Source organism: Schistocerca cancellata, chromosome 1 (genome assembly GCF_023864275.1).
Source record: "Schistocerca cancellata isolate TAMUIC-IGC-003103 chromosome 1, iqSchCanc2.1, whole genome shotgun sequence".
In the NCBI taxonomy this organism is placed as follows: Eukaryota; Metazoa; Arthropoda; class Insecta; order Orthoptera; family Acrididae; genus Schistocerca; species Schistocerca cancellata.
In genome coordinates this window covers 1208270139-1208297013 of record NC_064626.1, presented here as the reverse complement: position 1 = coordinate 1208297013, position 26875 = coordinate 1208270139, and the positions used below count along the sequence as shown (strand labels likewise).

General features: G+C 39.6%; 1 protein-coding gene across 5 annotated transcripts in view; it reads right to left on the bottom strand.

Annotated features, from left to right (window-relative positions):
- The window catches only part of LOC126094616 (integrator complex subunit 1), a 301226-nt gene that overhangs the window by 258122 nt on the left and 16229 nt on the right, over nucleotides 1-26875 (bottom strand). For all 5 annotated transcript variants that reach the window (XM_049909116.1, XM_049909125.1, XM_049909100.1 and 2 more), the window contains exons 3-5: nucleotides 19745-20013; nucleotides 7953-8225; nucleotides 272-564 (exon numbers count right to left, since the gene is read on the bottom strand). In XM_049909116.1, the coding sequence (XP_049765073.1) occupies nucleotides 272-564; nucleotides 7953-8225; nucleotides 19745-20013 (835 nt within the window). The remainder of the gene's footprint in view (nucleotides 1-271; nucleotides 565-7952; nucleotides 8226-19744; nucleotides 20014-26875) is intronic.

Here is a 26875-nt window from a genome sequence, read left to right as displayed (position 1 = left end):
CAGGTGGAAGGGAAGATCAAATATCAGCAGTATTTCATTAGTACAGAACATTATAACGGCACAGCTAAGAAGAAATACAAAAAGAAAATGTGTCCACCATAATCATGAAACATTTTGTGTGTTAATTTCTTTTTCCTTTTCATTCAATATACGAAAAAATTATATGATAACTGTTATAAAATTGTATGTGACTAAACGCAACTAAAAATTATTTATCTTTCATGAAATGTTAAATCCATGGAAGCTGAATTTTAAAAAAAAATCCACTTACCGATTGCATATGGTGTATTCCATGTTGCCAAGTAACTCTGTATTGATAGAACAAACTGTGCCATCATTAGCTCCAGTAACTGATTGTTCATCATCATCACCAGGACCAGTGGGTGTCACTACAGATGGAGATGGGCAGGACTCTGAACGCAGCAAGCCAGCTGCTACCAGAGGGTCAGATGGCCGTGGGGGAAGTGGACGGGTTCCTACTGAAGTTGCCACATTACTCACAAAGAACTGTATGTCCTCCTGATCCACCCACATACGATCACCAAGTGAATCGTCAACCCATAACTGGAAGAAAGAAAGGAAAAAAAAGGTCAGATTTCTAACACAAGCTCCACCATTACAATTCACTCAAATTCCACAAGAAGAAATTGAACTATGAATGAGATAATGCTTTAAGTAGGTCTACTGTCCAAATCCTACAATTATCCTTTTTTTTTTCCTTCTTTTATAAAAACAACTCGAGTCATAAGCACTCACATTATAACCTAGGTACACCAATAAGTTAAAGAAACTAAAAGCGACCCTATGTTAAGCCCAACTGACAGATGGACAGAGAGCAAAAAACAAATGATTTCCCCCTTGGAGAAAGGTTGATAAAATACACCATAGAGGCAACTGAGGTCCCTAACCAAACATTAGAAGTCCTTCGCCATACTGCTATGACAGATTAAAAAGTAAAACAAGATAGACAGCCTGCGCATCGTTTGCTAAAACAAATGATAACTCAGAAGGTAAACATACACTGGAAAGTAAGAGGTTCAGAAATGGGCATTGGGTCAGGAAATGGCGAATTGTGAAAACTCGATGCCAATGAGCACAATGTGGTGGGGGGATCGCCACTTAACAAATGGCGACAGTTACAAAGACAGTGACCAGTACACAACCTAGCCAAAATGATTTCCTCGTGTAGAATTAAACACTTTTTTTCAAATAAATTTACTGCCTCTGCAGGAAAGTTTAATAAAAGCCAAATTTCTTTAGCAAACCAACAAAAATAACTTTATTGTTCCGCAAGGCGATTAATGCTTGACTGTCAGAAAGGTGGAAATAAAATAAAAACTGAAACTAGTAACATAGTGATTGTTGTTGTTGTTGTTGTGGTCTTCAGTTCTGAGACTGGTTTGATGCAGTTCTCCATGCTACTCTATCCTGTGCAAGCTTCTTCATCTCCCAGTACCTACTGCAACCTACATCCTTCTGAATCTGCTTAGTGTATTCATCTCTTGGTCTCCCCCTACGATTTTTACCCTCCACGCTGCCCTCCAATACTAAATTGGTGATCCCTTGATGCCTCAGAACATGTCCTACCAACCGATCCCTTCTTCTGGTCAAGTTGTGCCACAAACTTCTCTTCTCCCCAATCCTATTCAATACTTCCTCATTAGTTATGTGATCTACCCATCTAATCTTCAGCATTCTTCTGTAGCACCACATTTCAAAAGCTTCTATTCTCTTCTTGTCCAAACTATTTACTGTCCATGTTTTACTTCCATACATGGCTACACTCCACACAAATACTTTCAGAAATGACTTCCTGACACTTAAATCTATATTCGATGTTAACAAATTTCTCTTCTTCAGAAACGATATCACGATTTCCTTGCCATTGCCAGTCTACATTTTATATCCTCTCTACTTCGACCATCATCAGTTATTTTGCTCCCCAAATAACAAAACTCCTTTACTACTTTAAGTGTCTCATTTCCTAATCTAATACCCTCAACATCACCCGACTTAATTCGACTACATTCCATTATCCTCGTTTTGCTTTTGTTGCTGTTGTGAATGTATTTTAATTGACTTGATAGCTCCCAGCCACAGAAATCCATCTTGTTTTCATTTTATGTAAGAGCAGTAAACGAAGAGGAAACAGAAAAATTACTAAATGTAAACACTGGTCATGTGGAGACCCCCCCCCCCCCATATAACACAGACTGCCCTGTGCATTAAAAAAAAATAATAATGAATAAATGAATAAATAAATAAATAAAAGACTTCAAAAATAAATTCATTTTGTAGCGCACATCTCTCTGAAGACTCTGATACATAAAATATATATCTTCGAGGAAATGTAAGACATGTTGTTTGGTCTTAAGTGTGCTGAAGTGCCTCTTCAAACAACATTCTTATACCGCATGTCACTGTATTTCGCTCTGTGGAACTCAAAGTTGTATATTTTGTAATGGATGCCATCAAACTAAGACAGTGGAAATTAAAATGGCCTGTAGTGCCTCTCCCGCTCCCAGTAGGCCAATTTGACATCCTGCCCCTCTTAAAAATAAAAATAAAATAACCGGGAGAACAAGAACTCTTCAGCAAATCTGGACTCTTTATTGCCTATTAGCTAATAACTTGTACTTCTGTGTGACAAAATTAAATATAGGATACCTAAAACCAGTAAAGACAAGAGACATGCAAGACAGTACAATTTTCTTCAGTCCTTAGGTCCTAGCGATTTTTCTCTCTAATCTTGCTACAGCTTTACATGGCGTGCTTTCCTTTTTGTGAAAGAACTATTACCTCATCGAAGTTCATCAAACGTTTAGCTACACGAAAAATTGAAATGTCGTTGTCTAACACTGAAAAAGCTGTTAATACAAATCGTAGGCAAGACTGGTGTGGTTTTTCGATCTGATTACGTCTATGTTGTCACTGTGTGCTGGATAAAACAAAACAGGCCTTTCTAATATTGCAGCAATTATAACACACACCAAATAAGCAAGACTGTTTTGATAATAATGATCATTTTTATAGTATGACAGAATAGAATTCACAAAGTACCTGTACGAAATACCTATTTGGCCTACTACAGTCAAAAAGCTTTATGTTAGGAAGTAGTTTCACATTTCATTCATACGCTCCAGTTTCTCATGCACGAGACTGGAAAGTAGTAGAAGGAAATTTTTGTATAAATTTGGAATAGTCATATTCTTCCATAATTTGTGTGACGTCCCCGTTTCTTCTCCTTCCTTGTTCTAACAAACAATCTCATCATCACTAATTCTGTAACTATTCCTACCACTGTCAAAACTCATTCTCCGATTAACTTTACTAATCCTGCAACAATCACGGTTTAGTTATCCAGCGATTATTCTCCGATTAGGCGTTATTACGTGTTCGTACAATGCGTTTTCCGTGCTACTCCCAGAAAGGAATTTAAGTGACTCCTAGCTGGGGACAACTGACCCTGTCTAGTGTAGTGATCCGGCCAAAACTTTTCTGTCAAAATTTCACTTTGCTGGATACACTGAGAAGAAATATGTAATCCTTCTAACCTGTTATTCCTGTTAGTCATCTATTTCCACTCTGGTAGTCTGAATCTATGGATTTCGCTAGTAATTATAACAACACTGAATATTTGCAAACCAAATCAACCACATAAACAAGCAGCAGTTGGCATTCACCAGTTCAGCTCAGCTCGTATAGCCCCGTCCCGTTTTGTCTACAGGAAAGTTCATTTCTAGATGTGACAAGGATTCCCCGGGCAGAGACACATGTACGCTATGCATGCATTTAAAACTCAACTTCTAATTCATTCAGAAACCAACTTAGAATGTGTTCAAAAATGTCAAAAAACCAGCAGGGGTGCGTTTCAAAATCATATGAATAATCAATAGACCGACTTGTGCTGGATGCTAGATGCTTTGTGAAACAAGGTTTTCTTTCCTCACAAATATTAATTTGTCCCCTTTCCCCAAAATTGCCGTCCGGTTCAGATACCCCGGTTTGCCGCCCCCCCCCCCCTTCCCCTACCCACCCCACACACTACATCCAAGCCTGCTGTGCACGCTTGTATCTAGCAGTTTGGGTGTGCCTGTAAAATTTTTCCGGGTACCATGTGGCTGGTTGCTGCTACTGCTGATTACCCAGCCAACAGCCACATTTCTGTAGCCAGAAGCAGGAGAAGGTATTATATGCAACTCAACTGTGCGTGTGCATGAGCCCGCTCTTACTGCTTAAATGAATCTAATGTAAACGGTTGTGACGTCACGCTCTTCGGAGGCAATTTGTTGTTATGAAGCATTGCTTAGTGTTCCTAAGGCCTTTGAAACATTTTACTGTTGGCAGACGCTTGTACAAGCACTGTGTTATTTTATACACTCCTGGAAATTGAAATAAGAACACCGTGAATTCATTGTCCCATGAAGGGGAAACTTTATTGACACATTCCTGGGGTCAGATACATCACATGATCACACTGACAGAACCACAGGCACATAGACACAGGCAACAGAGCATGCACAATGTCGGCACTAGTACAGTGTATATCCACTTTTCGCAGCAATGCAGGCTGCTATTCTCCCATGGAGACGATCGTAGTGATGCTGGATGTAGTCCTGTGGAACGGCTTGCCATGCCATTTCCACCTGGCGCCTCAGTTGGACCAGCGTTCGTGCTGGACGTGCAGACTGCGTGAGACGACGCTTCATCCAGTCCCAAACATGCTCAATGGGGGACAGATCCGGAGATCTTGCTGGCCAGGGTAGTTGACTTACACCTTCTAGAGCACGTTGGGTGGCACGGGATACATGCGGACGTGCATTGTCCTGTTGGAACAGCAAGTTCCCTTGCCGGTCTAGGAATGGTAGAACGATGGGTTCAATGACGGTTTGGATGTACCGTGCACTATTCAGTGTCCCCTCGACGATCACCAGTGGTGTACGGCCAGTGTAGGAGATCGCTCCCCACACCATGATGCCGGGTGTTGGCCCTGTGAGCCTCGGTCGTATGCAGTCCTGATTGTGGCGCTCACCTGCACGGCGCCAAACACGCATACGACCATCATTGGCACCAAGGCAGAAGCGACTCTCATCGCTGAAGACGACACGTCTCCATTCGTCCCTCCATTCACGCCTGTCGCGACACCACTGGAGGCGGGCTGCACGATGTTGGGGCGTGAGCGGAAGACGGCCTAACGGTGTGCGGGACCGTAGCCCAGCTTCATGGAGACGGTTGCGAATGGTCCTCGCCGATACCCCAGGAGCAACAGTGTCCCTAATTTGCTGGGAAGTGGCGGTGCGGTCCCCTACGGCACTGCGTAGGATCCTACGGTCTTGGCGTGCATCCGTGCGTCGCTGCGGTCCGGTCCCAGGTCGACGGGCACGTGCACCTTCCGCCGACCACTGGCAACAACATCGATGTACTGTGGAGACCTCACGCCCCACGTGTTGAGCAATTCGGCGGTACGTCCACCCGGCCTCCCGCATGCCCACTATATGCCTTCGCTCAAAGTCCGTCAACTGCACATACGGTTCACGTCCACGCTGTCGCGGCATGCTACCAGTGTTAAAGACTGCGATGGAGCTCCGTATGCCACGGCAAACTGGCTGACACCGACGGCGGCGGTGCACAAATGCTGCGCAACTAGCGCCATTCGACGGCCAACACCGCGGTTCCTGGTGTGTCCGCTGTGCCGTCCGTGTGATCATTGCTTGTACAGCCCTCTCGCAGTGTCCGGAGCAAGTATGGTGGGTCTGACACACCGGTGTCAATGTGTTCTTTTTTCCATTTCCAGGAGTGTATTTCCTTTGCAATTTAAGTATTATTTTCGTTTTTTTCTCTCGTTAATGTTTTAATGGTGCAGTATTATTCTGCAGTAGCAGGATACAGTAAATCTTTGTGAGATTATCAGTTCTTACCAGTCAAAATTACAAAAATTTAACTGTAAACTAAAACAACTAAAAATTCCTGGAATTCTAAAAATTTCCCAGGTTTTTCATGGTTATCTCCTGGACGAAAATATTCCTGGGTTTTTCCCAGATGTCACGGGTCATATACACCCCGATAGTCTGCCTAAACCTTTGATGGGCATCAAACTTTTTCATTACCTGATGGACCACAGTGAACCACTGATCAGAGAGATCATATTCAATTTCCCCCCCCTCGGTCAGACCATCAAGCAGCGAAATGTAAATATCATGCAAATAATTCAGCATACAATGGGGCTCGACACGAACAGGATAGGTGTGGGTGAAGCTGTAACCAGTTGTTGGACTTTAAAATCACAATTGGCCTCCAGAAGCAAAGCCCCATTATGTAAGCAAGAGCAGGATTTCATAGGGCCTGCAGTTGCATCAACATCTTTTGTAACAATAAATGGATTCACTGTAGCAAAAGACTGACCTTCAGTATGTGACATCACAAACAACCAAGGTGCAGCTGGGATAGATGGTTGTTAAATCTGTAGCCATATTTAGTAGACATAGACATATGACGCTGAATGGCTCAGTGCGAAAAAATCCCCCACAATTCCTGGCATCTCTGATGGAGTGCTCCTTCCCACTGAGAGGCCCTCACCTCAGAGAAAGGTTCACCCACCTTAGGTGATTGTTCACATCTCAGGTCACACCTCCAGAATTCCAGACAGAGGGACTGATTGGCAACAGGGAAGGTAATAGCTCAGACAATCACCCCTCCCTGGGCATGGTCTGCACCAGGGAGTACGTATGAACCCTACCTGTTGACCCGGGGATGGTAATTACACCTTACCTAGCTACCTGTTACATGTCAAACATGTGGTCCAGCCTTCAGGAGTGCACAGGGAGAAGAAGAAACAAAGAGACCTCAAACACCAATGTAGAGGAAGAGGAGGAGATGGAGAATGATGGAAGAAGGAAAAAACCGACAAGGAATTGTTCCTATGCTGGGCTATCGAAACTTCAGAATGCATTAGTAAAATACTGAAGACATGTTCCCCAAGGGAGGGGAAAAGGAATAGCAGGAGGACAGACATGCAGCATGGAAAGGGTAGAGGTGCTGCAATGGTTGGGGCCCTGTGGTAGCCAAGCACAAATTCACCAACAAGTGATTAGCCACCAGGAAAGGGGGGGGGGATATGTTCCAAAATTGGATAATGCTTTTTTTAAAGACGACATGGTTGCCTTCAACTGCTGAAATCAATTGTTAAAATCAATTACTGTACTTTCAGCAGTTGCAGAACATCTGTCACATGATAAAATTCACTCACGAAACACACACACTTCTCATACCAAGTATCAATTAACAAGTTTTACACAGATACCATAAGTGCATCTTTCTTAAAGGAAAAACAAAAATTTTGTGTAACAATCTGCAATAGAATGTTCCTTATTAAAAGCCACATAGAATCCGGCAACAAAACACCCTTCCCAGCAAAGAAAGCACCATCTATAGATTATCTTGTTTTGCTATTTCCCAAGCTGCCTGGAAACACACACACACACACACACACACACACACACACACACACACACACAAAGAGAGAGAGAAGGGTATGGGAGCAGTGATTAGTCCTCTTCCTAAAATTACATTTTTATTTTTTCCTCATTATCAACATTTTAGATGTGCCTTTTCACTAATGTTCTCATACACTCTAACCATGAGAATTAAGTTCATTCTTCTACTACTCCATTCTGCCTTCATACTGTTTCTCCATCTTATCAAATTTACCTGACAAGTTCATTCTCTATTTTCATTTTTACCGATTCAGCACCATCGGCTACTTTAGTATGGTCTTAGCAAAATATAGATGGCATTGAATTCATGCTTCTGAAGTAAACTGAAATTAAGAAACTCATCTGTTTTCATTCATCATTTTTATATATAATTATTTTAGAGAAGACTGTTTTATCCATTAACCCATCAAATTTCTTGAGTGAATGAAGAGTATTCAGCAGTGTCCACTATTTACTCACCTTTACAAAACTCTCAGGCCATTCCTTTTTGTCATCAAATACCCGCTGTAGGAGGGCAGCAGCTGTGACATAAGCTGTTGAAGGACCCTTCGACTTGAATGAATGCGGGGACGAATCTCGACGCATCACACTGCAGAGAGCACTGGTTACTGGCTCACTGGAAAATACACTATGCTTCACACTTCCAAGATACAGAAGTGCTGTACACAAGAGGGAGTCAGGCTTCCATCTACTATTCCGCATAGTTTTCAATGCTCCACACAATAAACCAGTCTATAAAGAAAGAAATGCAACTAATTGTACAAATCAAATAAAATCATTAAGTAAAGAGTTATTTTAATTAAAAACAGAGGTATGTGTAAATAAAGTTTAGCAAACATCACTCAATGATACAATAAATATGCTTAGAGAACAATGACAAGAATATTTTTTCACAAATACACAACATAATGGATATTAAATACGACTACCTTTTAGACAATATGAGCCCAAAAAACTGGGTTTTAAGCAGCTGTACCTGTTTTTCTATTTAAAAAAGCAACATATTTCTAATGGTCCATGCTTTACATCTTTCCCTTTCATCATCATCATCATCATCATCATCATCAAGTCCCCTCCAATACCATGGAGACTATTCCCTGATATATTAACCCATGTCCTATCAACCTGCCCCCTCCCCCTCCTTGTCAGCATTTTTCGTATGTTCCTTTCTTTGCCAATTCTGCAGAGAACCTCCAAATTCATTATCTTATCAGTCCATCTCATTTTCAACCTTATTCTATAGCACCACATCTCAAATGCTTCGATTCTCTTCTGTTCTAGTTTCCCAATGTTCATGACTGACTACCATACAATGCTGTTCTCCAAATGTACATTCTCAGAAATTTCTTCTTCAAACTAAGGTCAATGTTTGATATCAGTAGACTTCTTTTGGACAAGAATGCTCTTTTTTCTTGTTCTAGTCTGCTTCTTGTGTTCTCCTTGCTTCGTCCATCGTGGGTTATTTTGCTTCCAAGGTAATAATTCCTTAACTTCATCTGCTTTATGGCCACCAATTCTGAAGATAATTTTTATTGCTATTCTCATTTCTACTACTTCTCAATACTACTGCATTTTTTCCAGTTCACTATCAATCAATATTCTGTACCCACCAGACTTGTTCCTTCCATTCAATAGCTCCTGTAAGTCATCTCCACTTTCAATGAAGGCAGCAACGTCATCAGCAAATCCTATCTTAACTTACCTTATAAGAAGCACTATTTCTTCTACAAGGCAGATACTGATACACATGGGGCACTCCTACAATACATGTTCAAACTTCCAATTATTTGTACCCAGTCTCTCTCTCTCTCTCTCTCTCTCTCTCTCTCTCTCTCTCTCTCACTCACTCCTTTTTCAATTTCATCAAACTTTCATTATTTCTTTGAGAAATATACTCAATGAAACCCACTGAGAAACTGTGAAATAACTTTTCTCTTTCTGGCATTATTGTATTGTGTTTCTCAGGAAGTATGGCAACATGCAAATATCTGGAGATGGCAATCCATTTTCTCAATGCCTGTTACTTCCATCACTGTTGCAGGAAATGAACATCCTTCTTCATTTTGTTATGTTGTTCGGTGGGTAGGTGCTGGGGTTTGGCTACTTGATACTAGGAATATTTTTCTGTCACTTATCACTTCTTCCACCTCTGATAGTCACTTGTTCAAAAAAAATTAACTGCATAATAGTTCAGACTCCACACTGAACTGTAGGTACCCTAAAATTGTCTGGTGTGTCATTACAGAGGTTTGAAAAAAGCAATAAAATACCACCTATAACAAGACCTGCCCAGTTTTTACTAAAATTTTGTTTCCGTTGCAATGGAGTTGAAAAACAGGACAAGTTCGTTAGTATTGGAGTTTATCCCAGGTATCACAGACATGAGGAATATATTTCAGATTTACTGGTACAAGTATGAATTTTAGGACTGTTTGCTACATTGTAGCAGTTCTATTCTTATATTTTTTGCAGTGAGCCAAATTTTGTTCTAGCAATGTAACATGTCTGGTTCACCAGCTATTTTTTCTATTACACACAAATTCTACTGGAACATAGAAATGCATCTGTGCAGCAAGGCAGCTTGTGTACTTTTTCTTGTATTAACCAAGAAGACGTGGGAGCAAACAGTTGTTACACCACTCATACCTTCTTTCCTTTCATTCCGATCTCCAGTATGGAATATAACTTTGTGGCATTTCCCTGGGAGTTAAATGTATTTTCAGACGGCAGAAGGAAGCAATCAACGTCTACATCTGCTCTCTGCAAAGCACTGTGAAGTGCATGACAGAGTGTACTTCCCACTGTACCAATTATTAGGGCTTTGTACCATTTCATTCAAATATGAAGGGCAAGAAGAGACTGTGATATATTCCTGGAGGTATAATTTAAAGCCAGTCTGTGAAATCAATTAGGTGTTTCCTAGGATCAGCACCCACTGAATCCTGCAGAAACTACTCTAAATGCCTCGGCAAAAGGACAGTGCTTAACATTCACATATATCAATTCTTTAATATATACTACAGAGAATCTGGAAAAAAAACATCATATAGTGCACTAGACCAGAAACTGTTAATTACTGAAGCATAAATTTCTTCAGTAACCTACCACACTCAGTTGATACAGTACCACTACATAAATATAATAAAGCATATTAAAACTTGGCTAAAACACAATTCATTCTAGTCAACTGAAGAAACTAATCATTAAAATATATGTTTCTCTTAAAATCTTTATCATTCTTAGATCAGCTAGTTTTTTTTTTCTCTAACCATATATGCAACTCGTTACTGCATAAAATTTGAATCCACTAGAAACTTTAATGAGGCCAACTGTATGAAGAATATTGAATGCAAATAAAGATTCTGATTCATCAATGGATTTCAAGTGAAACAACACAAATGATCACATTTACTGCAAACATTGCTGACTTTAATGAGGATCGATCATTAAAAAAACCTTGTTTACATTTTCAAGTCTGTATCAAAATATTATAATGCACTTAAGAAATCATCTGAGGTACGCATTACCACAGTATCAATGAACTTTAGTGAATACCACTCTTTTATTGTCCAGGATGAAGCCCAAGGATACCTTTTATGAACCCGACTCTTGCATTCCAGATTCTATTATAATTTATCTACAAATGTGAAAGGGAAGGTCCAATGCAGAACAGATTTTAACCTATTTCAACAAAACATTTTACCCTATAGACCAAGAAACAATATATAACACATTACAGAATTTAGTGTCAAAACAAAATTAGCAGAATTTGTGGGAGAAGTATCTCAGCCATTTGAAATAAAAAATGGCATTCTACAATGGGTTGGCCATTCACATTTACTGTTTAAGTATGTTTCAGAAAAAAAATTTTAAAATTCTGGAAAAAAAATCAAAACTGAACCAGTAACATGGGGGAGTAAATCTGGCTTTTGCAGACAACCTGACAGAAGCAGTTACTCAAATACATTTTCTGGAAAAAAATACCAAATAGAACTGATTTTAAAATTTCAGTTACAAAAGCAAAATTCATGACAATTTTTTTTAACAGAATGTACCTGAATAGAGAGAGTCGAAGGATGTAAGGTCTGCCAGTTATGCAAAATACCATTTTTCCCAAGTTCCCACACATGTTTCAGCACCACTGTGCCATCATCAGTGGGTTTCCATTTTATTTAATCTGTAATGTGAACATTTTTACTAAGTGATTACAAAATTATGTGGGTATTTAATTCAAACAATAATTAGTTTCTTTTTGTTAATACCTTTACACTTGGTGTGCATAATTTTTCAAGACCAATTGTGTATTATTTATTACAGGTAGCTTGATATCTGCAACCAAATGATGTTGGTAAGAAATTTTGTTGAACACAAAATAATTTTTGGATCTTATGGTCTTGAGTATGTTCACATTACAGATTAAATAAAATGGAAACCCACTGCTGATGGCACAGTGGTGCTGAAACATGTCTGGGAACTTGGAAAAAACAGTGTTTTGCATAATTGGAAGACCTTACATCCTTCAAATTTAACATGGTAAACACAAGGAGCTGCAAATCCAAGTAATGAATATAGTGAGAATCAGTAAATTGACAGTAGAATGGATCAAAAAATCTGCAATACACGTAAATGTCAATAAAATGGAAAGAGCATATGGTATCAAAAAAAGTACCGTATTTACTCGAATCTAAGCCGCACTTTTTTTCCAGTTTTCGTAATCCAAAAAACCGCCTGCGGCTTAGAATCGAGTGCAAAGCTAGCGGAAGTTATGAAAAATGTTCTTACGTGCCGCCACAACTAACTTCTGCCGGCGAATACATGTAGCACTACCCAAGCATACTTTGTAGGCACAAAGATAAATACTAGCGCCAAAACCTCTGCATCAGTAAATAATTTTTTTAAAAAAAAGTGGAAGACGAGAATTTTTTTCTCCGCCTCGAGTTTCAACCACTGCATTTTCATACATTATCCAACGAAGTAAATACAAATTCCGTATTGTTCATCTACGAATGTAGCACAATTTCAGTGTACTACGAAAATCTGACTGGCAAGACTGTTTGGGATGTTTGTCAATATGGCCAACTCTACGTTCTGAATTTTTTCCTATCTGTGAGAAGAGATGGTTGCTAATAGGAACCTGATGAAATTTGAATCACATACAGTATTCTCTTCACCATAAGAATAATACGAATATAAACATTTTGCCATGTATTCTTTCGTGTTTGCTGCTATCTCATTTAAATCCTGTCTGCCTAATAAACTACGAAACTATAGAGTGAGACAACAGCAAGCGTGGAAGAATATACATATCATGTCATGTTTATATTCGTATTATTCTTATGTCTAATAGTGATACAGTCAGAAATGAAGCACGGCAATTGACTAGATTTTTAAATCTAAGATGACTGTAATTTCTGTGCAGAATTTGATGTAATAAAGAACCGGCCGCAAAGATTTTCAAACGGAGAAAAATTTTCACAAACTCTCCTTCAGAACATGTTCTATCATACGCAGTCTATTATTTGATTCTTGTTGATCATTATCAAAGAAAGCAGCAGTGTAAGTAACAACAAATAGCAGTCTCTTGCCATTGTTTCGCTAATGAGACGATTCCTCTCTCTCTCTCTCTCTCTCTCTCTCTCTCTCTCTTTCTTTTTTTTTTTATTGTACGCGGCGGTAGCGCGCACAAAAGCAAGCCATGCGGCGAGCCGCGACTGGCCGTAAACACGCACTATCAGAATGCGACAAACAATGCATGACACAGTGCAGTAATGCATTTTCAGCTTAAGAGTGACGCAAACACCTATAACAAAGAAAACGGCATTTATCAGATCAAAGCAAAATAAGCAATCGATTCAAACCAGACGAAGCACGTGAAAAAGGAAGGGTATCCGTATAAATACGGACGGAGCGCCTGACGCATAGCAATGGCTACGTGTTAAAGCTTAACTGCTAAGCTTACAACTCGAACCAAACTACTGTAGCTGTATCGTCATTCATTCGACCTAAATTGTCTATCATATTACAATGGACCAACTTTGTTTCGATTTGGAGATGCAGCCTAAAACTTTTCTCTCCCCTTGAATTTCGAGTCTCAAATTTCAGGTGTGGCTTAGATTCGGGAATTTTTTTTTTTTTCCTTTATTTCGAGTCTCATTTTTCAGGTGCGGCTTAGATTCGAGTGCGGCTTAGATTCGAGTAAATACGGTATCTACAACAAGAAATGCATATCTAGAAATACAAAACTAAAACATTATCCTGCCATTGCTAAGGCCATAATAATTGTATGCATGTGAATCCTTAATGATAAACTATGAGCTGGACAGAACCCGAATGATGGATTATTCCAAAATTATGGACACAAAAAAATTACAGTTGTTGGAAAATGAGAAGAAAATTGTCAAAAGTAATGTCAAAGTGAAGATCAACTTTTTTTATACACAACTTCCACTGAATGAAAACAGGCTAACAAAATAAATATTCTTTTCTTTCTGGAAAAAGAAACTGACAATTGTGTGGAGTAAAGAAAGAAGTAAAGAACTGGGAGTAACAACATCAAAGAATCAGAAATAATAAATAGAAAGCTTTTCAAGAAAGAGTACTACATTTAGTAGACTTTCAAGTCAGAAGACATATGAAATTGGGAACAACATGGAGAGAAGATGGAGGGGTACTGTAAAAATAAGAAACGCAGAGCAATAAGAAACTGAAATTGTGACATGATCCCATTTGGTTAAAAAAAAGGGGGGGGGGGAGGAGGAGAAGAAGAATGGGAAAGATTACTTAAGCATCTGTATTTCATCTGGTGACATGATATACAATGTCTGTGAAGTCTGTAAAATTCAAAAACTTTTATGGAAGCCATCAGAGATGCACATTCAAATGTTAAAAAAACAATCCACTATTTTACTGAAGGTAACAATTTAATTTTATTAATCCATGTCTGCATCAAAATTATTTTAATATCAGTGCTGAGTACTCATTCTTTGCGATTGATTAGCCACAAAAAAAACTAGATGTGATAGAATAGGGGAGGCAGTTAAAATGTTAGCATGAATAGAAAAGTTTAAAAAGACCCCTAGGAAATCAAATATTATCTGCATAATATTTGTTTCAGTATTATAATATTATCATCACCAAAGTTTTATTTTATTTCTAAAGAGTATGTGAATCATACACATTCAGAATTTGCAGAACCTCAAATACTTCCTGGAACCACATGTTTCTGTAACATGGAGCTATCAGATTGTTTATGGGGCTTGGAACAAGAAATTAATTTGCGTCCTTTGTGTGGGAAGAAGATTTGAACAATTTATGCACCCTTCACGCACTGAGGGTTCCATACAAACTTGATTATACAGAATGAGGTTTTCACTCTGCAGCAGAGTGTGTGCTGATATGAAACTACCTGGCAGATTAAAACTGTGTGCCAGACCGAGACCCGAACTCAGGACCTTTGCCTTTGATGGGAAAGTGCTCTACCAACAGAGCGACCCAAGCACGACTCACGTCCCATCCTCACAGCTTTACTTCTGCCAGTATCTCGTCTCCTACCTTCCAAACTTCACAGAAGCTCTCCTGCGAACCTTGCAGAGCTAGCACTCCTGGAAGAAAGGAAATTGCGGAGACATGGCTTAGCCACAGCCTGAGAGATGTTTCCTGAATGAGGTTTTCACTCTGCAGCAGAGTGTGCACCGATATGAAACTTCCTGGCAGATTAAAACTGTGTGCTTGATTATACAGGGTGTGTCAAAATGAATCATCAGATTTGGGATATCTATTTTCTGAAACTAATAAACATATACAATGAATTTTGTTTTTTGATGAACGGGAAATTAAAAAAAAAAATTTTTTCGTACCTTTTCGTAGGAGTTCAATACAGACCCCCCCCCCCCCCCCCCCCCCCCCCCGAGATGCCCAGACATACAAAAAGAAGCAAGCAGGGGACTTCAGTTTATATATGTAGAAAGAGAAGAGTTAATAAAATATTTTTTTTATTTATGTACTAAAACATGACTCCATTTTACATTTTGCATTTGCATGTAGTAATATTCTTCCATTATGCAACTGATGCGTAATGAATGCAGTGCAAGTTCTAATGGTAAAAAGATATTTTTCTAACAAGGGAAAGTCCATGATGGAATATGACAATATTATAAAAAGAACAGTTGTTACTCACCATACAGCAGATAGGCCGAACTGCAGATGTGCACTTACTTTCTTGAAAAGCTTTCTTTTTGTTGTGCCTATATATATATGACTCACTATCTCTGTTAGCAACCATATTTTTCACAATATTGTCAACAAGATATTGTTATGTGACATAGTTATTATTTAACAATTTTCAGACTTTTTGCTTTACTTGTACTATGAAATATTGCTTCTTGCCAAATTTCACGAGTCTAGGTCAAGGTATGACGCTATAGGTTTTGATAAGCGAGTTTGCAAGTATTAAAATACTAACATCTACACAATTACTCTGCTATTCAAAATTAAGTGTCTGGCAGAGGATTAACCAAATGACCTTCATGTTATTTCTTTACTGTGCACTCTTGAATGAAGTGTGGTAAAAAGGAATAGCTAAATCTTTCCATGTGCACTCAGATTTCTTATATTTTATTATGATGATCATTTCTCTCTATGTAGATGGACACCAACAAAATATTTCCACATTCAGAGGAGAAGGTTGATGATCAAAAATTCATGAAAAGTTCTTGCCACAACGAGAAATGCCTTTGTTTTATTGTCTGTCTCCCCCATTTCTGTATCACATCCATGGCACTCTGTCCCCCCCCCCCCCCCATTTTGCGACAGTAACAAAATGAGCTGTCCTCTGAACTTTTTTGATGTGCACCATCCATCTTATCTCATGTGCATCCCACACCACACAGCAATACTCCAGAAGAAGGTGGACAAGTGTAGTGTAAGCAGTCCATTTAGTAGACCTGTTGTATTTTCTAAGTGTTCTGCCAATAAATCACAGTCTTTGGTTGCTTTCCCCATAACATTACCTATGTGATCATTCCAATTTAAGTTATTCATAATTGTAATTCCTAAGTATTTAGTTGAATTTATAGCCATCTACATCTACATATACACTCTGCTAGCCACCAAGCGGTGTGTGGTGGAGAGCACAATTCGCGCCAAAGTCATATCCCCCCCCCCCCCCCCCCCCCCCCGTCCCACTAGCGGATCACATGAGGGAAAAACGACTGTCTGAATGCCTCAGTACAAGCTCTTGTTTCCCTTATCTTTGAATGATGATCATTACACGATTTGAAAGTTGGTGGCAATAATATATGCTCTACATCCTTGGTGAAGATTGGGTTTTGGAATTTAGTGAGCAGCCCCTTCTGTTTGGCGCATCATCTATCTGCAAGAGTGTCCCACTTCAAACTTTCTATGAGATTTGTAACGCTCTCGCGATGGCTAAATGTACCAGTCACAAATCTTGCTGCTCTTCTTTGGACCTTCTCAATTTCTTGAATCAGACCCAACTGGTAAGGGTCCCATACAGATGAACTAATGTATTGTAAGCTATTTCCTTTGCTGAAGGACTGCATCGCTTCAGGATTCTACGAATAAATCGCAATGTAGAGTTCGCCTTACCTGTTACTTGTGTAATCTGATCATTCCACCTGAGATCATTTCAAATAGTCACACCCAGATACTTGACTGATGTTACCACTTCCAAAGACTGATCATTTATCTCGTACTCATACATTAATGGGGATTTTCGCCTTGTTATATGCAGTAGGTTATACTTAATAATTTTGAGAGATAACTGCCAGTCATAACACCACGCATTTATTTTCTGCAAATCCTCATTGATTTGTTCACAACTTTCGTGTGATACTACTTTCCTGTAGACTACAGTCTCATTGGCAAACAGTCTAAGGCCGTTGTCAATACCATCAACCAGATCGTTCCTGTAAATCGTAAAAAGCAGAGGACCTATCACGCTGCCCTGGGGCACACCTGAAGTTACTCTTGTTTCTGTTGAAGTTACCACGTTCAGGATGACATACTGCTCCCTGTCTGTTAGAAAACTTTCTATCCAATCACATATGTCACTGGATAGTAAGTGCGTACTTCTTCTAGCAAGCGACTGTGCGCAACCGAGTCAAACGCCTTTAGAAAGTCGAGAAATATGGCATCAACCTGGGAGCCGGTATGTAGAGCCTGTTGTATATCATGCACAAAGAGGGCCAGCTGTGTCTCGCATGACCGCTGTTTCCTAAAACCGTGCTGGTTTCTGCAGATGAGCTTTGCAGAGTCTAGAAAGGTCATTATGTCTGAACACAAAATATGTTCCACGATTTTACAACAAATCGATGTCAGTGAAATTGGCCGGTAATTATGTGCATCCGATTTTCTACCCTTTTTATAGAATGCTATGACCTAGGTCTTCTTCCAGTCCCGTGGAACTTTCTGCCGTTCCAATGATCTTTGATAGATGACGGATAAGAATGGTGCTATATTTGTAGCATAGTCAACATAAAATCTTATGGGGATACCATCTGGGCCAGATGCCTTTCTGGCGTCTAAGAATCTTAACTGTTTTACAATCCCAGATACACTAAACACTCCCGGGATTGGAATGACTCCTACCCTCTCCCTTAAAACCCACATCCGTTCGTCTTTCCCTCTCCTCCCCTCTTTCCTTAGCGGAAAGACTTACCTTAGGGGGGAAAAAGGACAGGTATACACTCGCACACACACCCATATCCAACCGCACATACACAGACACAGACACATACCTTAGGGGGAAAAAAGGACAGGTATACACTCGCACACACACCCATATCCAACCCCACATACACAGACACAGTGTATGTGCGGTTGGATATGTGTGTGTGTGCGCGCGAGTGTATACCTGTCCTTTTTTCCCCCCTAAGGTAAGTCTTTCCGCTCCCGGGATTGGAATGACTCCTACCCTCTCCCTTAAAACCCACATTCTTTCGTCTTTCCCTCTCCTTCCCTCTTTCCTGATGAAGCAACTGTTGGTTGCGAAAGCTTGGATTTTGTGTGTATGTCTATCGACCTGCCAGCGCTTTCGTTTGGTAAGTCACATCATCTTTGTTTTTAGATATATTTTTCCCACGTGGAATGTTTCCATCTATTATATCCATATCATAAAATATGGAATCAGTTTGATATCTCCCACTGATAGCACTCATTACTTTGTGAGAATAAAGAGCTAGGTGTATTTCGTGAGGATGATTTTTCTGATTCCATGTATGTTATTTGTTAATAAATTGCTTTCTTCGAGTAAGTCATAATGTTCAAACACATGTTCCAAAATCCTGCTGCAAATTGAGGTCAGTGGTATGGTAATTCCGTGCAGTGCCCCTATTTTCTTTCTTGGGTACTTTTGCGACTTATGCTACTTTCCAGTCTTTAGGTACGGAGTTAGCAGTTGTACACGTGCGTAAATGGCTATATCACTTGACTGCACTGATTTGGAAGTTTACATGTTTTACTCCACCAAGGGGCCATGACCATAGTATGTAACATAAATTTCAACGAGATATGTCAACTCATTCTTGAGAGAAAGTGTTCTTCATAGCCGGACAGACAGACTGACAGACAGACAGACAACAAAGTGATGCTGCAATGTTAGTTTTTACCAACTGAGGTACAGAACTCTGAAAACTATAATTTATTTTGAAAATGTTCAGGAATGCTTTATGTACCATTACAATGTTGAGAATGACAAAAGTTCGAAACTTTGAAATGCCATAAAGTGGCAAAAGATAAAAATTAAGTGCTAAAATTTGGTGTGTTTACTTATAGCCATAGGGAGAACAGATAAGCCAATACTGATCCAAATTTGAGACGTTGGGTGGGAGCGTGTTTACTTGGTTGAATTTACATCCTGCAAGTGTTTTTCCTTCTGCTTCCTTTTTACCTCGGTTATTTTCCTGAGTGTTTGTCATTATGTTAGTCATATTCCTACAGTTCCCGTTTACTTCCGAAAAACGATAGCTTCTCTTGTGTACTATAATTTCTTTACCATTTTAGACCTCCACTTCCCAATTTGCATGAAAGTAATCATTCGTTATCTGGCAGTAGTCTCTACATTACAGTGTGTTTCCACTGGCCATATCATATCTCAAAACCTGAGTCAGTGCAGAGGTCTTTGTGTGTGTGTGTGTGTGTGTGTGTGTGTGTGTGTGTGTGTGTGTGTGTGTGTGTGTGAATATTGCCAACTCTCGCTTATATGTAGATTAGCTAAAATGGGAAACACTTACACAGCGCTCTGTGTCTCCAATGTTATTTGCGTCTAGGACAGCGGCAGGTAAGTCACTTGTATCACAGTCTATAGCCAGTTTCTCCCATGCTTCCCCTCCAGCTCCTGGTCCAGTTCCAGTTGCACTGCTGACACCAGCCGCTGTAGAAGCCACAGCAGTTGCTCCAGTACGAGCTGGCAACAGTGATGTAGCTCCCACAACTTTGGCCTTTTTCGATGGTGGCAAAGACGAAAGTATACTGCCAGCAGCATCACGTTTTCGATCAGTTGCTGAAATAAAAAAGTTGATGTTATCTATGAGGTAACATCCACAGACAAAACATTGATGCTATGCTACGAATCAACTCCAAATGTAAGAAATACTATAAGCAAAAACCTCTTCATTGGGTTAAAAGTGACTCACATTTACTCCGGATGAAGAGCATGGAATTAACCTCAAAACATTAACTTTAAATCAGGGACTAACACCTACAGAATACCAAAAATGCTTCATGGGCGGAATACAATATCAGCTATTTTAAAAATTTGCCAATTATGACTACTCCGAAATGATAAATCACAAAATTTTGTACACATGACTGGAACACAACTTGTGATAAAATGATAGATGATCAAATCAAAGCAGGGAACCAATGGAATGGACACAGAAGTACTGAAATATGGGAGTCTTTCCTGAAGATGCAGAAAATGACACCAAAATTAATCTGCAAAGGAAAAAAATTAAGTTATGTTAAATCGGGCTTATAAAAAATGACGTGTGGTTAGGGCCTCCCGTCGGGTAGACTGTTCACCTGGTGCAAGTCTTTCGAGTTGACAACACTTCGGTGACTTGCGTGTCAATGGGGATGAAATGATGATGATAAGACCAACACAACACCCAGTCCCTGAGCGGAGAAAATCTGTGAACCACCCGGGAATTGAACCCGGGCCATTAGGTATAACATTCCGTCGCTCTGACCACTCAGCTACCAGGGACGGACAATCGGAATTATAAAAATACAACAGAAATTCCTCAAAAATAAAGAGGAATTTCAAACAGACCAGTAGGGCCTACACAGACAGCATGTCTCTGTTGAGCAAATGGAACATTAGAAAATGCCACTAAAGAGAATCGCACAGTACTGACTTACTATTTCCGAAACCTATTCAACTGTGGTCCACCAAAAGAAAGAATGCCGCCCCACCCCTCCAAAAAACTGTAGCATGTCGAATTCCGGTTCAGAATAATTGACAATAAACGAAAGAGCACATATCGGAGCACTTAAAAAAAATGTTTATGAGAACACAACTACTGACATGTAGAAGTTACGGGCGAATGATTCTTAAACAAAATAAGCACATGATTAACAGCCACATGGTACAGTTCCATATCACTGGGAATGTGCATAAGAACGTCAATAACACAGACCATAACAATTACAGGTGCATAATCTTTTTGCAGGTCACATATCAAATTTTTTCTTAAATTCTCTAAAACTGTTTGGACAAAAGGCTGGCCACCTGATTGGCAAGCACCAAATGGGACACTGTAAGGGTCACTGAAAGACCTGAGTCGAAACAAGGCCCCGGGAGTAGACAACATTCCATTGGAACTACTGACGGCCTTGGGACAGCCAGTCCTGACAAAACTCTACCATCTGGTGAGCAAGATGTATGAGACAGGCGAAATACCCTCAGACTTCAAGAATAATATAATAATTCCAATCCCAAAGAAAGCAGGTGTTGACAGATGTGAAAATTACCGAACTATCAGTTTAGTAAGTCACTGCTGCAAAATACTAACGCGAATTCTTTACAGACGAATGGAAAAACTGGTAGAAGCTGACCTCGGGGAAGATCTGTTTGGATTCCGTAGAAATGTTGGAACACGTGAGGCAATACTGACCCTACGACTTATCTTAGAAGAAAGATTAAGGAAAGGCAAACCTACATTTCTAGCATTTGTAGACTTAGAGAAAGCTTTTGCACAATGTTGACTGGAATACTCTCTTTCAAATTCTAAAGGTGGCAGGGGTAAAATACAGGTAGCGAAAGGCTATTTACAATTTGTACAGAAACCAGATGGCAGTTATAAGAGTCAAGGGACATGAAAGGGAATCAGTGGTTGGGAAGGGAGTGAGACAGGGTTGTAGCCTATCCCCGATGTTATTCAATCTGTATATTGAGCAAGCAGTAAAGGAAACAAAAGAAAAATTCGGAGTAGGTATTAAAGTCCATGGAGAAGAAATAAAAACGTTGAGGTTTGCCGATGGCATTGTAATTCTGTCAGAGACAGCAAAGGACTTGGAAGAGCAGTTGAACAGAATGGACAGTGTCTTGAAAGGAGGATATAAGATGAACATCAACAAAACAAAACGAGGATAATGGAATGTAGTCGAATTAAGTCGGGTGATGCTGACGGAATTAGATTAGAAAATGAGACACTTAAAGTAGTAAAGGAGTTTTGCTATTTGGGGAGCAAAATAACTGATGATGGTCGAAGTTGTTTCTGAATGTATTTGTATGGAGTGTAGCCATGTATGGAAGTGAAACATGGACGATAAATAGTTTGGACAAGAAGAGAATAGAAGCTTTCGAAATGTGGTGCTACAGAAGAATGCTGAAGATTAGATGGGTAGATCACATAACTAATGAGGAGGTATTGAATAGAATTAGGGAGAGGAGGAGTTTGTGGCACAACTTGACTAGAAGAAGGGATCGGTTGGTAGGACATGTCCTGAGGCATCAAGGGATCACAAATTTAGCATTGGAGGGCAGCGTGGAGGGTAAAAATTGTAGAGGGAGACCAAGAGATGAATACACTAAGCAGATTCAGAAGGATGTAGGTTGCAGTAAGTTCTGGGAGATGATAAAGCTTGCACAGGATAGAGTAGCATGGAGAGCTGCATCAAACCAGTCTCAGGACTGAAGACAACAACAACAACAACAACAACAACAACAAGGGTCAATTACGTGCAAAATAAGAAGACAGTTTTAAGGATCTGTCAATGTACCAGCACGACTGAAAAGTCAACAGAAGAAAGTGCTAACCCACGAGAGCATAGACAGTGGGTTAATGGAGATCGAGACCTGGAGGAATATGGGAGCAAAGAGTGTATTGCAAGGATAACTCCCATCTGCATAGTTCAGAATAGCAGGTCATGGAGGGAAGGATCCGGATGGTGCAGATTGTGAAGCAGCCATTGAACTCTAGCATGTTGTGCTCAGCTCTAAGTTGTTCCACTGCAGGGTCAACTTTGTTCTTGGCCACAGTTTGGGGGTGGCTATTTATTTTGGTGGGCAGCTGGTTGGTTGTTATATTTACATAAAAAGCTGTGCAGAAATCGTCAGAACTTTCGTCAGCATATTTAGAACATAAATACAACTAGACAAAACAATTTACATTGAAACCAGACCTTTCTACTGATACAGATGGAACGAATTGTTATGAGCATGTGCTGCAATTGAAAATACAACAAATCAGACTAATCTTTGCTAAATCGAGGGTGTAGGTCTACAATTCTATTGACAGACAGGCCGTTTTTAAAATGCTAGAGCAGCTCTGAGTATTTTGCGGAAACATACTAATGGAAGAATGAAGCTATTTGTAACAATTAGAAGAAAGAATATTTCAATTCATTACAATATTTTGTCAGTAAACCTATGACCTTTGAAACAAACATTGGGATTGTGCTGGCAGAATCTGGCGCCAGCACTCCGATCGGCAAAGAGGCTGCAAGAAGATAGATAGTAGGCACCAGAGCAAGCGAGCCTATCAGGAGAGTGGCCAATGACAAACTCGCAAGAAACACCCTGCCAACGCCCTCTCGACTGCCAGTATTTAGATAGCCATCACGGATTGGAGGGGCCCAGCCAGTCATCCAGTGAGCCACCAAGTCGAGTCACTTGCAGTCACAGTTCCAGCCCAGTCGCAGTCGCAATCGCAATCAGAGTCTCTATCTCGGGCAGAACATAGCGACCAGAGTATTGTTTACAGCAGAAAGTGTACTTCACGTGCAGTGAGGCTAATGTGGATTATTACGGAAGAGCTTGTACCACAACAACTAGCTAAAGTTAAGCAGCTTTCTTATTCTTACGACTAGAGAACCCTGTTAATACATGCGTGCAGTTAGGTTAGAGGATATAGGCCACCAAACAAAACACAAACTCACCCATAAAATCACCAACATTTTCAAAAGACTGGGAATAAACATAGCATACACAACAGACATTTCTATACAAAAATACACCCCAAAAGTGACAAAAACAGGGACATATACCAGAAAGCAGGTATATATCAACTACAGTGTAGCACTTGTGAAGGCACATCCATAGCGCAAACAGGGAGATTTGATATCCGGTACAAGGAACACATGAGAGCCTGGAAATATGGGACAAACCACTCCATTTTTGCAGAACACCTAAAAGAAAATGACCACATACATAAAACCAAAGCAGAAGGGAAAATCCCGTTGAATTGAGCAATTACACACGCCAAGCAATTCATTATTTACACTAAAGGATGAAATAATAGAATAATGTTCACAAAAAGTATTAATAATACTAACAGAAATCTTCCGTCGGTTCTTGGTAGAACAACATTATAATAATAAATGAAAAGCAAACTGGTGCTTAGTATCAAACATACACTTCGTTAGGTTGGCAACAAATAGGTAAACAGACCAAAGAAGATGAAACTGGTGCTTTTCATTTATTATTATTAATAATTCTGTCCAATGTAATAATAATAGAACCCAACATCTTTACACTCAACTCATTTATGAACCCCTCCACAGAATATTGAAACAAAAAGTCAAAACAGCTTCACCAAAGTTGCAGCCACTCACTAACAGCTAGTACACCCCCCTCCCCCCACCCCACCGCAAAAAAAAACAACCCTCGGCTCTATCCCCCCCCCCCCCTCTCTCTCTCTCTCTCTCTCACACACACACACACACACACACACACACACACACACACACACAGTATAAACATCATAAATAGAAGTTAGTATCAAACATACACTTCGTTAGGTTGGCAACAAATAGGTAAACAGACCAAAGAAGATGAAACACGTAATGGTGTCGCAATATTTACGCTGTGAAAAGCAGTGTACAATGAAATAGCTGTATCGAGTGACAAAAGAACAATAGTCCACCAAAAAAAGAGTGAGAAACATGGTGAACAGTTTGTGGAAGAGGAGAACACAAAGATGTGATTATATGGCAGTGATAAAAGTAGTAGTGCAACCTCCAGACCAGATGTGAGGAAACGCAGATCAGCAAATCGTACATAATTAATTTTTTTTTACAAAAAATCGTGAAGTGAACTGTTTGATAATCTATAACTAACAAAACTGTATCGTTATAGATCCCACTGATGATGCCTTAGAACAGAAGAAGGCAAAACGCGTATGGGATAAATAAAGTAACTAGCAGCAGGAAAAGGCAGTTTTATTTACAAAACAAAACAAAAAATCCTCTCCTTGCTTTCCACGTTACAAGCCTACAGCAACAACGAGATGACAAAAAAGTGATAATGGTTCTCATTCCTTGCTTGCATCTGTCATACTTTTGAATTTATCTTCCAATACAGAAAATTCATATAAGGAATACGAAGGATTTTTCTCCAACATTTCTCTGACTGTGTGCTTAAGACATTAATATGCTTTATTTGGCTGATATTGCTTGGAAAGCAAGCAGCTAGGAATTAAGTCTGCAGCTTGCTCAGCATTTCTCACAGGTCATCATGCGATGAGCACTTTTCCACAAAAGTGCCTTCTTCATATTTACTGAGACTCCTCATTTCTATTCCATATAACATTATGGATTCAAAGTGTGGAAAGTAAAATATTTTAAGGACTCCAATATTAAGATTTTTGTCTAACTTGAGTAATTTATATCAGCCTCAATTTAGTTTTTTACTTGTACTATTAGTGTGCTCTATCAATGTTTGCTCATCACCAAGATGGAAACACAGAAATTCCACACAAGGTAATAGCTCAAGCTCGTTTTCATTGATTTTAGCACCATCACTGACACTGCCAATTTAGTGTCAGTTTATTATTTTTAAACCATTTATCTAGTACAAATAAAATACTTTCAAAGCTCGCTGTGTAACTGCTACTTGACCAATCCCCTTAACTGAAATATTGGTGTCACTCACAAGTAGTATGATTTCCTTTTGGATTTCATCAAGAAGATCATTTATATACAGGGTGTTACAAAAAGGTACGGCCAAACTTTCAGGAAACATTCCTCACACACAAATAAAGAAAAGATGTTATGTGGACATGTGTCCAGAAACGCTTAATTTCCATGTTACAGCTCATTTTAGTTTCATCAGTATGTACTGTACTTCCTTGATTCACCGCCAGTTGACCCAACTGAAGGAAGGTAATGTTGACTTCGGTGCTTGTGTTGACATGCAACTCATTGCTCTACAGTACTAGCATCAAGCACATCATACGTAGCATCAACAGGTTAGTGTTCATCACGAACGTGGTTTTACAGTCAGTGCAATGTTTACAAATGCGGAGTTGGCAGATGCCCATTTGATGTATGGATTAGCACGGGGCAATAGCCGTGGTGCGGTACGTTTGTATCGAGACAGATTTCCAGAACGAAGGTGTCCCGACAGGAAGACGTTCGAAGCAATTAATACTAATAGGTCTGTAGTTTTCAGCTTTATAGAATCACTTTTTTTGTACAGTTGACAAGACATCTTCTGGACTATGTTTTTACCAACTTATTTATGACTCTCGTTACTACTTCCTCACTCATTGTATACAGATATACATAAAATTTCTTAGGGAACATCTTTTCTCTGGTAATACACCTGTTACTAGAGTTGGCACAGACCTACCCTTTCTTAGATTTCCGCATATATTTATGAAGTTTCTAGGTTATTTGTGAAGAACTGCTCCACCTGATTTCCTTTGGGCTATTATTTTTATACACTGCCTGTTCTGTTTCTCAATTTACGATCATTCACATAGTTTTTGCATTGCAGTCCAAGTTGACAATGTCTCTCAATAGCCATTTTCTTTCCACATTACATAAGGTTTTTTAAATATTCCTTATAGTACCATTTTAAATGTAAGCAATTAGGTTCACCACGTGAGTGCTAGTCCTGCAAGTTTCATACGAGAGCT